The 14,294-nt window shown below is 38.3% G+C and overlaps 1 protein-coding gene across 1 annotated transcript in view; it reads right to left on the reverse strand.

Annotated features, from left to right (window-relative positions):
- Positions 1-814: 814 nt before the first annotated feature.
- Positions 815-14,294, reverse strand: part of PPP1R42 (protein phosphatase 1 regulatory subunit 42) — a 34,577-nt gene continuing 21,097 nt past the window's right edge. Inside the window, exons 7-9 of the mRNA XM_080646336.1 lie at positions 10,388-10,519; positions 7,141-7,300; positions 815-1,044 (exon numbers count right to left, since the gene is read on the reverse strand). Of these exons, the coding sequence (XP_080502462.1) occupies positions 1,023-1,044; positions 7,141-7,300; positions 10,388-10,519 (314 nt within the window). The 3' untranslated portion in view covers positions 815-1,022. The remainder of the gene's footprint in view (positions 1,045-7,140; positions 7,301-10,387; positions 10,520-14,294) is intronic.

The following is a 14,294-nucleotide window of genomic DNA, read 5'->3' on the forward strand; positions in this document are numbered from 1 at the left end:
CTCCGCACTCCGGGACGCGTTTGTGAGCGGCGCAGAGATGAACCGCACTTCCCCGAACGCTCCACAGTCGGTGAGACTTCAGGAGATTCCCCCAAACCTGCAACGGCCCTGGAGTGGCGGTCGCTTCTCCCCTGAGACCCTTCGCCGGCCATCCGATGCCCCCGGGGGCGCCGCTCGTGTCTTATTTGGACGTAAAATTCGTCCCGGCCCCGTCCCCCGCGGGGAACTCGCTGAGGTGTCCGGCACTTGGGGACCCGCGGGAAGCGTGCGGGTCCCGGCGCCCCTGCCCTCAGCGCTTCCAAGGCGGAGTCTGAGTGGGCGCACATTTTCTAGCAACTAATTAGTAGTACGTCCTTGAAACAGTGCCTACAATTTGAAGAGCAGGACATTGAAAAATCTTTTTTGAAAAAACAAAATAAAAAATCTTTTTGGGGGTCAAGACGGAATAACAAATTTATGATACCATCCATGAAACTGCTCTTGTATACGCGACACAATTTCATACTTTACAACACATTCTCACCTTGGAAGTACCAAATACTACACAGTAACGGTGGCATTTGAATGTATCGTTCCACACTTGAGTATATTCGTGAATCAGAATAATTCTCAGGCCTTTATGTCATTCAGTAATTAAATTTACTTTAGACAGAAGCACACCAAAACACCATTGGTTCAAAAAAGGATTCCTTTCTAATGAGTGAGAAAGCACATCTTTAACTTTATTTTGCCAGTAAATGATATGTAATGAGGAATAAAACAACTGGAAAACAATGTTTCAGATTCAATAAAGAAGCAGATCAAACAAGAACTTAAAGGTTTTTCTCATATAATAATACATCATAAAGATACAACCACAAAAGTTGATGTTACCTAGTTCTATAAAGGTGGGAAAAAATCCCCCACCAAAAACGTTTCAGGCCTCAAGACTGAATTGACTCGTTTTTCACAAACAAATTTTCTTTTACTTTTGGATTATATAGACGGTGAGGTTCATGTTCATCACTTTTTGTCACAACATTTCAGATTCCTTCAGAGAGATTCCTGTTAATAGAGGGGGGGGGACCTAATGTTAAATTATTTCAAAAATGAAAGTTATTCAAAACAGGTAGCAATCATAGAATCTAGGAAACAACAGCAATAGTAAAGGCTAATGATTAGTCACCAAACTATGTAAATCTTTTCAGAATTTAAATAATACAGAAACAAAGATTTCCACTCATCCCCTCCCCTGCTTCATTGCCAGGATAGGGAAGAATAGGAAAATCTGAGTTGGGAGAGGTGTGAAAATCGAATATTGGAGGGAAGGTGGACCAAGATTAGGGTGAGGCTAATTAGGTGCCTGGGACTCAAATTTTGCACCCTTGGCATCTCAAATCCTCACCCTAACCCACCCAGTGAGGTGGAATGGAGGGGGCACAATGGCGGCTAACAATGGCTGGACCAAAGAGAGGACTGAAGTAAAAAGTACAATGACTGCCAGCCACCCCCTTATCCTATCTGCTGCCACTCTAAGTAGGTTCTCTGAATCCTCTGATGATTCTAGATTAGTCCAGTTCCTGCAAGAAACCAGAGTTTGCAGTTAAATAAAAAATAGATTGGGAAAAGGAAAAAAACGTTTAAATGATGAAAGTGTTCAAATTTTCAACATGACATAAATTGGTAAATCTTATTTAACTCTATATGTTCTGTGTTTTAGAAAAAGTACTATGTCGCCCTAGCTGGTTTGACTCAGTGGATAGAGCGTTGACCTGTGGACTGAAGGTCCCGGGTTTGATTCCCCTGAAGGGCAGGTTCTCAGGTTGCAGGCTCCATCCCCAGTGGGGGCGATGGGGGAGGGGGCCTGCAGCATGCAGCCAATCAATGATTCTCTCATCATTGATGTTTCTATTTCTCTTTCCCTCTCCCTTCCTCTCTGAAATCAATAAAAGTATATTTTTTAAAAAGTACTATATTTTCCATTTGGTCTTTACAAAAATGCTTTGAGAATTTTACATCTTACAGTTGAGATAATAAAGCTCAGAGGGATTAAGTAATTTGGCCAAGGTCACACAGCTAGTAAGTGGCAGAGACAGGATTTAAGCCAAGTAGATTGACCCTAATGTTTATGCTTTTTACCGTACTATTCTATTTAATATTTGTAGAGTTCTTCATAATCTGCAAAACACTTTTGAATCTATTATATCAATAAAGGGCCTACTTTAACTTGACTCATTAATAATCCAGATACTATTTTCATAGTACATCATTCTCTGAAGTTCTTGTCTAGGATCCCAGAAAGTACATGGCTTTAGCGTGCTATAAATTTTACTTCACAGAATGTGATGTATGTCTTGAAGTTATACTTGTCTTTTTTCTAAATATGTCAAATTACTTGCCATCTTAACTCACCATTTTTATAATGTAAAATAATCACACAGCAGTGAACATGATATATTGCTTAATTATATATATATTATATCACAAAAGGTTTTATATAGCTGGTGCTTTTTTTCACCTTTAGACTCTTTCCCTCATTATTTAAGATATAATATACATAATTAAATTCATTATTTTGACTATATAGTTGAACAAGTTTTGATAAACATGTATAGTCATGTAACCACTACCACAATAAAGATTTGCAGTATTCCTCCCCGCCAAATTCCCTTGTGCTTACCCCTAGCCTTGGCAACTACTAATCTGTTTTATGTCTCTATGGTTTTGCCTTTGCTGGAATGTCTTAGAGTTATACAGTCTGTAGCCTTTAAGTCTGGTTTCTTGTGTGAGTATAGGTCCATTTCACTTCAGAAAATACCTAGGAGTAGGACTGCTAGATATGGTAAGTAAATGCTTAACTTTATAAGAATATGTCAAACTATTTTCCAAAGTGGCTGTACTATTTTTGCATTCCCACCAGTAATGCCTGAGAGCTCCAGTTATTCCGTATCCTCGCTAGTATTACCATATTTTTCTTTTTATCTATTTTAATAGATATTTTAAAGAAAAAAATGATGCAATATTTTAAAATTAGATGATTTCACAATCTAGGTATCTTGCTTGCCAGCTAGATATCTCAAGTTGAGCATATATGCTTGGCTACATTGCTTTGGAGCCAAGTACCTGCAGCTGCCTTTAGTTGGACATGTGCTCTCCAATTCACCTCAATGACAGCTCCCCGACTTCCCTCACTTCCTTCAGGCTGATGCTCTACCTACTGAGCCAAACCAGCGAGGGCTGCCCCTCACTTCCTTTACCTGCCTATACCAGAGAGTGTTTTTGAGACCCCCTTGCAGAGTAGTTGAGAGCTTGGCTTTTGGAGTCAATGATATGGATTCAGGTCCTAGCTCTGCCTCATGGCAATAATGTGACTGGGGCTCCTCTGACTGGCTTCTCCACCTATAAAATGGGGCTGATAGTATTCTCATCTCAAAGTGTTCACTGTTTTTTAAAACTTGCTTAGGTAATGAAGATTCAGCTTTCAAAATAGCCATATTAGAATGGAAAATAACTAATACAAATCTCATAAATTTGATCTTACATAACTCTTGTTCACAGAGTAAGCCATTGACAGAGTTGAGACTAGAAGTCACAAAAGCTACCTTACACTGCTTTTAAAAACTTCGTTGCTTACCACAATTGCTTTTTTTTAAAAGGGAGGTTGTATCCTAATTTCAAAAGGGTTCTTTGAAGACTGCAAATCAAAATCTTAATATTATACCTACATTACTGATACATCTAAGTTTATTTTTCCTGTAAAATTAATTAGACTGAGGTTTTAACACAGCAAAATTAAAAGCATTTAGATAAAATCATCTCAGAATTTTCTGACTAGAAATATTTTCTAAGTTTTAAAGATTCTTCTTGAAGCACATAGGAGATCTGTTGTTACAACTGTTTAAACATAACCTTAACAGTGATGAAAGCAAATTATTTTTACTGTTTTAAAGTTCATTTTTAACACAAAGAAATTTAAAGCTTCCATATTCTAACTAAAGATATTAGGTATTTTATTGATAGTTAAATAACATTCAGTTAACATTTCCTGCAAATTATGGGCCCCAGAGATTCACATTTCTTAAAGGTATCTGAATTAAGTAAGGGCATTTAACCCAACTAGAAAGTTATTATTTTTGCATTACCAAAAGAGATGATTTGACTCTAATGACATTGCTTAGACTTGATAGTTAAATAATCAAGTACCAATTTGCATTTTTCGTTGCATTGTGCTGTACAGCATTCTCAGTTGATCTTATTTACAATATATGAATACATTTAATGTATATTTTAAAATTACTAAAGCTCAAGCACCTCCTAACGTTTGAAAAGAGAGGAAACATCTGTGACAAACACAGAAAGAAGCAATGTGTACATGCTTTGTTTAATGGCATATATTATTTTTAATTGAACCGTGAAGACATTGGTTCAGAATCTGCCTTTAAATAAAAAATAGTTTTGAACTAATCTTTAATTAGAGTGTACATTGATAGTATCAAGTTCAGTTTGAGGGTCAAAAACAACGTCAATGAGTCTGACTTTTTCCTCCCTGTAGGGAAAGCAGGCTTGTGTAAATATACATGAGCACAGACTGCACGCATTTATGAAGGAGGTGGAAAACATTCCCCTGTCATTGCACAGATGTTGCTTCACTGGGTTCCACAAGGATACAGGCACAGCTCCCAATGTGCGGAACCTTAAAGGAGTTTGGGTCACATACTTTCAGCATTTTGAAAGAGGAGCTCTAAGCTCCTTTCCACCTCTGAGTAGGCTCCCACCTGGAATATAAAATGTAGACCGTAGGCCACTTGTCTGCCCATTCTCCCCTTTAAGGTAATTAGGGAAGGAGTAACTTGAATCAACTTTTTAGAAACTGAAAATCTGTTCTTTGTGTTTGGGCTGGGTATTTTTTTTTCTTTTTCTTTTTTTGGGTATTTTGTTTTTAATATTTTACTGATGTTCTAGCTTTATTCTCATCTCTTAGCTCTATACTAAATTAGTAAAATGTTAGCAGTAGGCACCCCCTAAAAATCTATATCAGGAGCTTAATGAAATTCCATCATATATTTGTTCACCTTTTATATTAAAGAGAGATAGAACTGATATTCCCACTTAATAAGACAAAACTTTTGCCATAGCAAAACAATATTTTGATATGTCCTCAGTAAAAATGTCACCTGAGGAAATAAACATTTAAAATCTTTAATATTTGCCGAAACCGGTTTGGCTCAGTGGATAGAGCGTCGGCCTGCGGACTGAAGGGTCCCGGGTTCGATTCCGGTCAAGGGCATGTACCTTGGTTGCGGGCACATCCCCAGTGGGAGGTGTGCAGGAGGCAGCTGATCGATGTTTCTCTCTCATCGATGTTTCTAGCTCTCTATCCCTCTCCCTTCCTCTCTGTAAAATATCAATAAAAATATATTTAAAAAAATAAAAAATAAATAAATAAAATCTTTAATATTTTTTCACATTATAAAACTGAAGACTCAGGATTGAACATAATCAACCTCACTGATAGTAGCAGTAGAAGGACATTCTTTATGTTCTTCTCACAGGAACTCCTGTATTCTGTTGGCTTCTTTTAGGGTAGCCTGTCCTAGCATACGTAGTAGTTAAAAATGCATTTAGCTCTATATTTAGTGTTCCTAGTAAGGAAAATGAGGGTAGAATGATTTATTTGCTGTTTTTGTCAGTACAGTCCTAGTGACTACAGCTATGCTTGAAGCTAAGTTCACAATTGATCTTAGTGTGTGTGGCAGAGTATAGAATTTACTAACATTGTTTTCTGAGGCTGTGTCCATTTTTTATTGTTTTCTATCTTGATGATATATGATATACTAGTGAGACCTTTCAAAATGCTTGGCACGAAACAAAACACAAGAACACTGTTGTGGAATTGACACCAGTTGTGTAAATCTTTAAAAAAATGGCTAGGGTACTATGGACAAACTGGCTAAGGTTTTGATGGTAATTACAATGTACATAAGCAGTAAAGCAAATTTTCATGCAGCTTCCAGTTTTTGTGCATATGTGTGTGTGAATGGAGAGGAGGCAAGACCAAAACTAGGGCTTCTTTTCCTTCTTCCCAGATAAAGCATTTTCCAGACTCACAGTACCCTCTCTCCCCTAAGCCTCCATCTTGGTAAGCCCAAGCCAGTCTTCAGGGCATGGTGGTTGGACAGTGCAGCAGTGTTGTTCACGGGTCTTCTTCATGTGGCTCCATTAAGGAATGCTAAGTCATCACCCCTTGATTGGACTCTGCAGAGAGGTTCTCATGACAAACCCACCTGACCTTCAGCAGAGTTCTTGTAAAAGGAAATCTATTCCAAAGTATGTCCTTCCAAAGTATGTCCACTGCCTGTTTTTACAGTGATTTTTAAACTATTTTTTGGATCATAAGCCCCTTTGAGGATCTAATGAACCTATGTCTCCTTCAGGGACACCAGATAAGAACATTTGGTTTGGAGAAGTGGTGAAAGTAGCCAGCCTCTCCCCTCCTTCCTGCTACCACCTACCCTTGCTGTTTTCATCCACTCACTTAGTGGACTACCCATCATCAACTAGGCCTTCAGCACCTTTGATATAATCCCTGCTTATTCAGACATCTCTTCCTGCTGCTTCTGGGACTTTCCTGAGTTACCTGCCTACCTCAATGTCTAGTCGTGACTCTTAGCTTTTTTTGTTGTTGTTAATCCTCACGGGAGGATATATTTTCCATTGATTTTTAGAGAGAATGGAAGGGAGGGAGGTAGGAGGAAAACAAAAGAGGGAGGGAGGGAGGGAGGGAGAGAGGGAGGGAGACACATCATTTGGTTGCCTCCCACACACACCCCAACTGGGGAACCTGTAACCCAGGTACGTGCCCTTTCAAACCAAGAACCTTAGGAGCGCAGGCTAACTCTCCCAGCTCTTATTGAACTAACTCTTCCACCTCAACTTTGTGACTGTTTGGGCTGAGCAACAATTAACTCTTTTCCTTTTGGGCTGAGGAGGGGGCGGGGGGGGGCAGTGCTTGGCCAAGAAGAATGAAGAACAGTGAATTATGAGAGACAGATGGAGGGATGAGAGACAGATGGAGGCCCTCTCTTCCTCTGTGTTGTTGACAGTGAGAGTGTCCCATTTTCCCCCAAAAGACAAACCGCACAAATATTTGACAGAACATACCTGGTCTCTTCAATAATTTTAGGGTTATTATCTTGGGAGCTTTCTGTAGGTGCATTTTCATTAGCAATGTATCTCTGTGCATCAGAGAGAAAGACTAATTTTGGCTTACCCACTTGTGGGTAATAAACAGGAACTATGTGATGCATTGCTTCAAAGGTACCTGCATACAAAGAATTAAAAGCATTCTGCTTTGAAACTAATAATTAACTTGTAGACATAGCATTAGACTATCTAAAATTACATTTTATGAAATGGAATAAGTAAAGTTAAATAGAACCATGGTAAAACCAATAAAAATTAATATCCAAGATAAAATATCATAGACTTTCATACAGAAAAACCTACACAGGAAAATTTATAGTCAACGCTCATAGACAAAATGGGTACCCCAACATTAATATAAATATTAACTGCCCTTGTATTTTGCTTTTCTGAGCTTACTTTTTTAGAGTGTTTAGGGAGTAGATTAGTCACGTACAGTTTTTGGAATATGTTCATGCCTTTATTTTGGCACTTAACGTTTCATATCGTTATAGGTCCTTCTCCCTTTCTAGCAGTGATTTCCCTTTAAGTGAGGTCTGCCTTAATCAGTTTTAATTCCTGGGGACTAGCATAGTCTGGGGCATATCAATAAGCATTTATTAAATGAATAAATTAATTGTTTCCACTACAAAAATAAATACTAAAAGATATGAATATATTTTGGATTTTGTTAAAGTGATTTTGTTTTCAATTTTGAGTCATATAGTTATGTGATTATATTTAGGACAAGTTTTTTATTGTAAAATCTCTGAAGTTTGAGGTCATAGTCCTTATAACCTTAGCATATATCTCTAATATGGAACTCCAAGTTTACAAGGCTATCAAAAGTATGTAAAAGGTCAGGGAGTACAAAAATCACTCTCTAAGAATTTCTGTTCACCTATGATGCATTTGGTTATACTGAGTTGTCTTTAAAAGGTTAATCTTAGCTCTTCTAAACATCTGAAAGTATATTGTAGATTTTAAAATGTATCTTCTAGACTTTAATTCTTGCTTTCTGTTTCTCTTGAGCAGTAATAACAGCCTTTGCATAAAGACTATAGCGTTAGCTATTGGCCACATACCTAAGAATAGAGCAATATACATGTATTGAGCGATATCACTGTTCTTAAGTGTGAGAGGATCAGAACTGTATCATTTGGATAGAGATGGCAATGGAGGAAGGGGCTCATTCCAATGTGTGTACTACAGAATCTGGGAAGAGTGAATTCTAGGATGCTCCCCAAGATGATAAAGATAATTGTTACCCATTACACTTAGCTACATTTAGTTTCATTACTTAGGCAAGGGAGGTTGGCATGTCCTTTGTAAAACAACCTTAGGCATATTATAATAAAAACTAAAGGCCCAGTGCATGAAATTCTTGCATGGCGGGGGACGGGGGGTGATGTCCCTCAGCCCAGCCTGCACCCTCTCCAATCTGGGACCCCTCGAGGGATGTCTGACTGCCCGATGGGATCGGGCCTAAACAGGCAGTCAGACATCCCTCTCACAATCCAGGACTGCTGGCTCCCAACCGCTCACCTGCCTCTGCCTGATTGCCCCTAACTGCTTCTGCCTCCTGGCCTGATCACCCCCTAACCACTCCCCTGCTAGCCTGACTGATGCCTAACTGCTCCCCGGCCAGCCCGATTGCCCCTAACTGCCCTCCCCTGCTGGCCTGGTCGCCCCTAACTGTCCTCCCTGCAGGCCTGGTCGCCCACAACTGTCCTCCCTGCTGGCCTGATCACCCATAACCGCCCTCCCCTGCAGGCCTGGTCCCCCCAACTGTCCTCCCCTGCAGGCCTGGTCCTCGCCCAACTGCCCCCCACTGCAGGCCTGGTCCCCCCCCCCCAAATGCCCTCCCCTGAAGGCCTGGTGCCCCCAACTACTCTCCCCTGCATTCCTGCCCCCCCAACTGCCCTCCCCTGCAGGCCTGGGTCCCACCAACTGTCCTCCACTGCAGGCCTGGTCCCCCCAACTACTCTCTCCTGCAGGCCTGCCCCCCCCCCCCAACTGCCCTCCTCTGCCGGCCCGGCCACCCCTAACTGCCCTCCCCTGTAGGCCTGGGTCCCCTCCAACTGCCCTCCCTTGCTGGCCTGGTCTCCCCCAACTGCCCTCCCCTGCAGGCCTGGGTCCCACCAACTGTCCTCCACTGCAGGCCTGGTCCCCCCAACTACTCTCTCCTGCAGGCCTGCCCCCCCCCCCAACTGCCCTCCTCTGCCGGCCCGGCCACCCCTAACTGCCCTCCCCTGTAGGCCTGGGTCCCCCCCAACTGCCCTCCCTTGCTGGCCTGGTCTCCCCCAACTGCCCTCCTCTGCCGGCCTGGTCACCCCCAACTGCCCTCCTCTGCTGGCCTGGTTACCCCTAACTGCCCACAACTGCCCTCCCCTACAGGCCATCTTGTGGCGGCCATCTTGTGTCCACATGGGGGCGGCCATCTTGTGTCTTGGAGTGACAGTCAATTTGCATATTACTATTTTATTAGGATATGCAAGTGTTGGGATGTGTACATAAGAAAGGAGACATGCCACAGAGCATAGGCCACAGAAGTGGTTGTGTTACATTTTTATTTTCTATCCTGATGAAAAATGTAATTTTTGCACTGTTGCTAAACAAATATACTAGTACTAGTGACTTAGGTTTCACACTTTACATAGCTGGTGTTGTTTCACCATTTACATAACTAATACCATGCACTTTGGTCAGATAGAAAAGTACATATTTCCTCCCACCCTTATGGCTCTCTGTTTACATAGCTGATACAGTTATACTCAGTAGGAACCAAACACATGTTTAGCTGATAGCGGCTACCATATTCAGATATTAACATTACATGTTAAATTTCCTAGGAATTGGCCGAAACCGGTTTGGCTCAGTGGATAGAGCGTCGGCCTGAAGACTGAAGGTCCCAGGTTTGATTCCGGTCAAGGGCATGTACCTTGGTTGCGGGCACATCCTCAGTGAGAGGTGTGCAGGAGGCAGCTGATCGATGTTTCTCTCTCATCGATGTTTCTAGCTCTCTATCCCTCTCCCTTCCTCTCTGTAAAATATCAATAAAATATATTAAAAAAAAATGTTCCTAGGAATTGTAAATAAGTTAAAAAATCAAAAACTTTAAACAAAATCTAAACAAAACTTGCTCATTTCATGGCACATTTTTTGTTGAGGAGAATATTCCCTTTGCTAGTAGAAGTGGTCAACTAATGAATGGCAGTCTACTTACTTATATATGAGATACTGTCATCCTCTTTTTTACTGTTCCTTTTCTTGCTGATTTTCTTGGCATCTTTGGATGCTTTCCAATTTATTAGAAATTGTCTTTCCATGTTTTTAATTTCTTTTCCATCAAGACAGTCTAGATAAAAAATATATATTAAAATACAATATAGACATGTCACTATATATGTAAGATATATATATATTTCTTGTTCAGAGGCACACAAACATGTTACTCTATATGCCGAAATAAATTTCTTTTTAAAATACCTTATTTACACAATTTCTGTATTTTTGTCTAGATTTTATTTACTTTTAATTATTTTTTTATGATTTCAACAAGAATATGTGCTTATTATAAGTAACTGAAACATGATGAGGGAAAAACATAAAAACATGGATGTAATTACCATCCATACCTCTCCTTCCTATCACTGACAAAGGTAATCATTGTAAACAGAATTTGATGTATTGTCACCCTTCTAGGATCATATTTAAATTATATTATTATTTTAAAAAGCAAAAATGTCATACCTAACAAAAATTAAATATCATCTATAATTATTTAAATAATATTATGGTTATTCTTAGGAAAAAGCAAAATATTTTTATCTTAAAGTGACTAAGAAGATTTATATATGTAACACGGTATTTTAAAAGCACATACATTAATAATGCTTATTATATCCTGGGACATAGGCTATATAATAGGAACAACCCACATAGCTGCTCTCTTGGTTCTCTGAAGTGAGATTTCAGTTATCTTTACATTTTGTTCCTTTAAAAAATTTTTTTGAAAATTAAGCATTTTAATTAGACAAATAATTTTTGTATGTTGTAAGATATTTGGAAAATACAAAAAATTAACATTGCTTGTATTTCACTAGAAATAATGACTAAAAATCACTGATAACACTTAATTTTTTAATATATTTTTATTGATTTCAGAGAGGAAGGGAGAGGGAGAGAGAGAGATAGAAACATCAGTGATCAGAGAGAATCATTGATCGGCTCCCTCCTGCACACCCCCTACTGGGGATCGAGCTCGCAACCTGGGCTAGAATCGAACCTGGGACCCTTCAGTTTTCAGGCCGACGCTCTATCCACTGAGCCAAACCGGCTAGGGCTGATAACACTTTAGTATATTTCTTAGCAATTTTTTGTTTTCTATGTATGTATATATGTGTATTATATAAAATTGGAATTCTCTATTTATACAGCATTACAGCCTACTTTTAAATATTGTATCATGAGCATCTTACTGTGTTTTTCTTTAAACTCAACTTTTAATAATTTTTGATAGTATTCTAGTGTATATGATATACTGTACTATAAAATTATAGGATATTTTATATGACTTTAATCAAATCAATACAGGTGGCCTTCAATTAACATTAAGATAAAATGTTATCTTTTCTAGCAAAATTTCCTTATATAGCAGTTTAAAAAAATTAAATATATTTTCTCTCATCATCCATATAATGTCTTCTGCTAGATTCCAGAATGTAGAAAGCATGTAGAAACATTTTTGGGGTCATATTCTTATAAGGGAAAATGACAATATTCTGATAAAATATTAATTGTACTACTGAAAATATTAACATTGCCACTTAAATATGATCTATAATATTGTTATATTCCAAATCAAGTGATGAAACTGGAAATATAAACTAGAACCATAAACTCTAGAAGTATAATTGTTTCCATACCTTGTCTCTTGTATTTATTTTAACTGAATAATAGCACTTTCCAAATTATAATGTAAGAAATTGGCTAAATGTTTTATCATTATACATCTTAGTACTTATAACTTCATATTAAAGGTCATTCTTTTACACTCAGTTTTCCTAATCACTTGTACTGGTATATATTGATATCTTTCCAGATATTTTTTTAATTGTATAATTTATTAGTATATTTTTGGATGTGTTATATGTAAGTCAGTACATATTTTTAAAACATCTGTTATAAGGATGAGGAATGAAAAACCCAAATCTTTTACAGTAATCCCATTTCCTTATGTTAATGTTCCAGACAAAGCTGAGGAATGACTAGGTTATGCCTCAGTAAATCTGATTCTATCTCACTTTTAGCAAATGATCTCGCTTGAGGTTATTAGGTGTAGAGGTGGTTCAGAAGGGGAATTCAGGTAATGGACACAAGATCAGAAACCCATGAGATCTGTTTTAATGAGCCGCTTTCAACACAAAATTTGCTTCCATCATACTAAGTAAGTAAGTATCTAGATTGCCATTCTAGTTGATAAGGACTGGTTACTTACAAAACAGAAAATGGCTCCATATAGTTCTTTTTACTGGGACATATCAAACCAGGCCTTCAATTAACTTTGTGTGTTTTTTTGGTTTTGTATTTAGGAAAAACAAGGAAATTAAATGAGCTAAATCGAAGAGAATTTGTTATATATAGAAGAAAAAGACTGTAAGCACATATACCAAAGTCTAAACAGATTTATGCAGGATTATGAATAATATTTATTTACTATATTTTCTAGAAGAAATATGTATTAAATTTTATAACCATAAAATATGTTATAGAAGATTTATTTTTTTAAACTTTGAATAAATTCTCTTTTTTTTTTTTTCAAATTTTTATTAAGGTATTATATGTGTACATATCTTACCATTGCCCCCCACCCCCACCCCACTCCCATACATGCCCTCACCCCCCAATTGAATAAATTCTCTTTACTTGGAAATTAGTACACTTGTCTCCCTATCTGTTACAGCATTGCCTATGGTACTGTATCATGAGAAGTGTTTCCAGAAATGGTTCATGAACATTGGAAGATTCTTAATTATCAAACATTAATTGTATTACTTTACTTTGCTTCCTATGGAAAGTAGACTAATACAATTGTGTGCACTGGGGAGAGAGAGGAGGAGATAGACAGTTGGGGTGGTGCATGGCAGAATCATCTGTAGAGCTTTAAAAATTATACATAGCTGTTCTTTGTTCCCTACCCTTGGCTGGTGGGGTAAAGGGTAGGCAGAATATTGTGCAAACCTTCTTGGATATTTCTGACATGCCCTATGTCAAATCCCTTCCTCCCTTGAGAGAATCACTGCACTAGCATTATGATTAATCAAGGTTTACTACAGCTATGAGCTTTAAAAGAGTTTTGCCATAGTTTTTATACCCATGTCACTAAAGTTCTGATATAGGAAATTGGCTCATGAATCTTCTTTGGGAGAGGCCAGGCTTGTCTCTCTGATGCTATATAACTTGGTCCCTTGCTGGTCCATGTCCCTAATATAGTGCATATTGAGGAATGTTATGACTTGTAAGGGTCTCATAAAGGACTCCCCACCCTGCTGCACTTTCAAATGAAAGGAACTCCTATATGTTTTCAGGGTACCATTTGGCAAGTGTCAGCAGTGAAAACCTTGGTCAACAGAACCAAGCTAAAGAGGCTCGTGATCTTCAAAGGATTTGTGCCTGAGAAAATTTGGCAAAAGGTGAGCAAATTCTACACATTTATGACTGGTCATTTTTGTTAGTAACAGCCACATTTTCTTTTTTTAAAAAAAGAAAGAATATCTGGTGCCTCGATTAATTATTTCTGAACAGCAGATATTTTTATGCTTTATTTTTCAATTTTAACTTTTGGTGTTATTAAAAATACATAGAATTTAAAGTTGACCTTTTTAAAAACTATCTTTTTAAATTGAATTTAGTAGGTGACATTGGTTAATAAAATTGTATAGGTTTCAGGTGTACAATTCTATACTACATCATCTGTATATTGTGTGCTCACCACCCTAAGTCAAGTATCCTCCTATCACCGCTCACCCTCCCTATACCCTCTTTTACCTCCCCCCATAAAGTTGATCCAGATGACATATTTCTGAAGGCTTGCTGATAAATTAACTAAAAAGTGAACCAGGTTTCTTTTT

Source organism: Plecotus auritus (assembly GCF_963455305.1).
Source record: "Plecotus auritus genome assembly, chromosome: 11".
NCBI lineage: Eukaryota > Metazoa > Chordata > Mammalia > Chiroptera > Vespertilionidae > Plecotus > Plecotus auritus.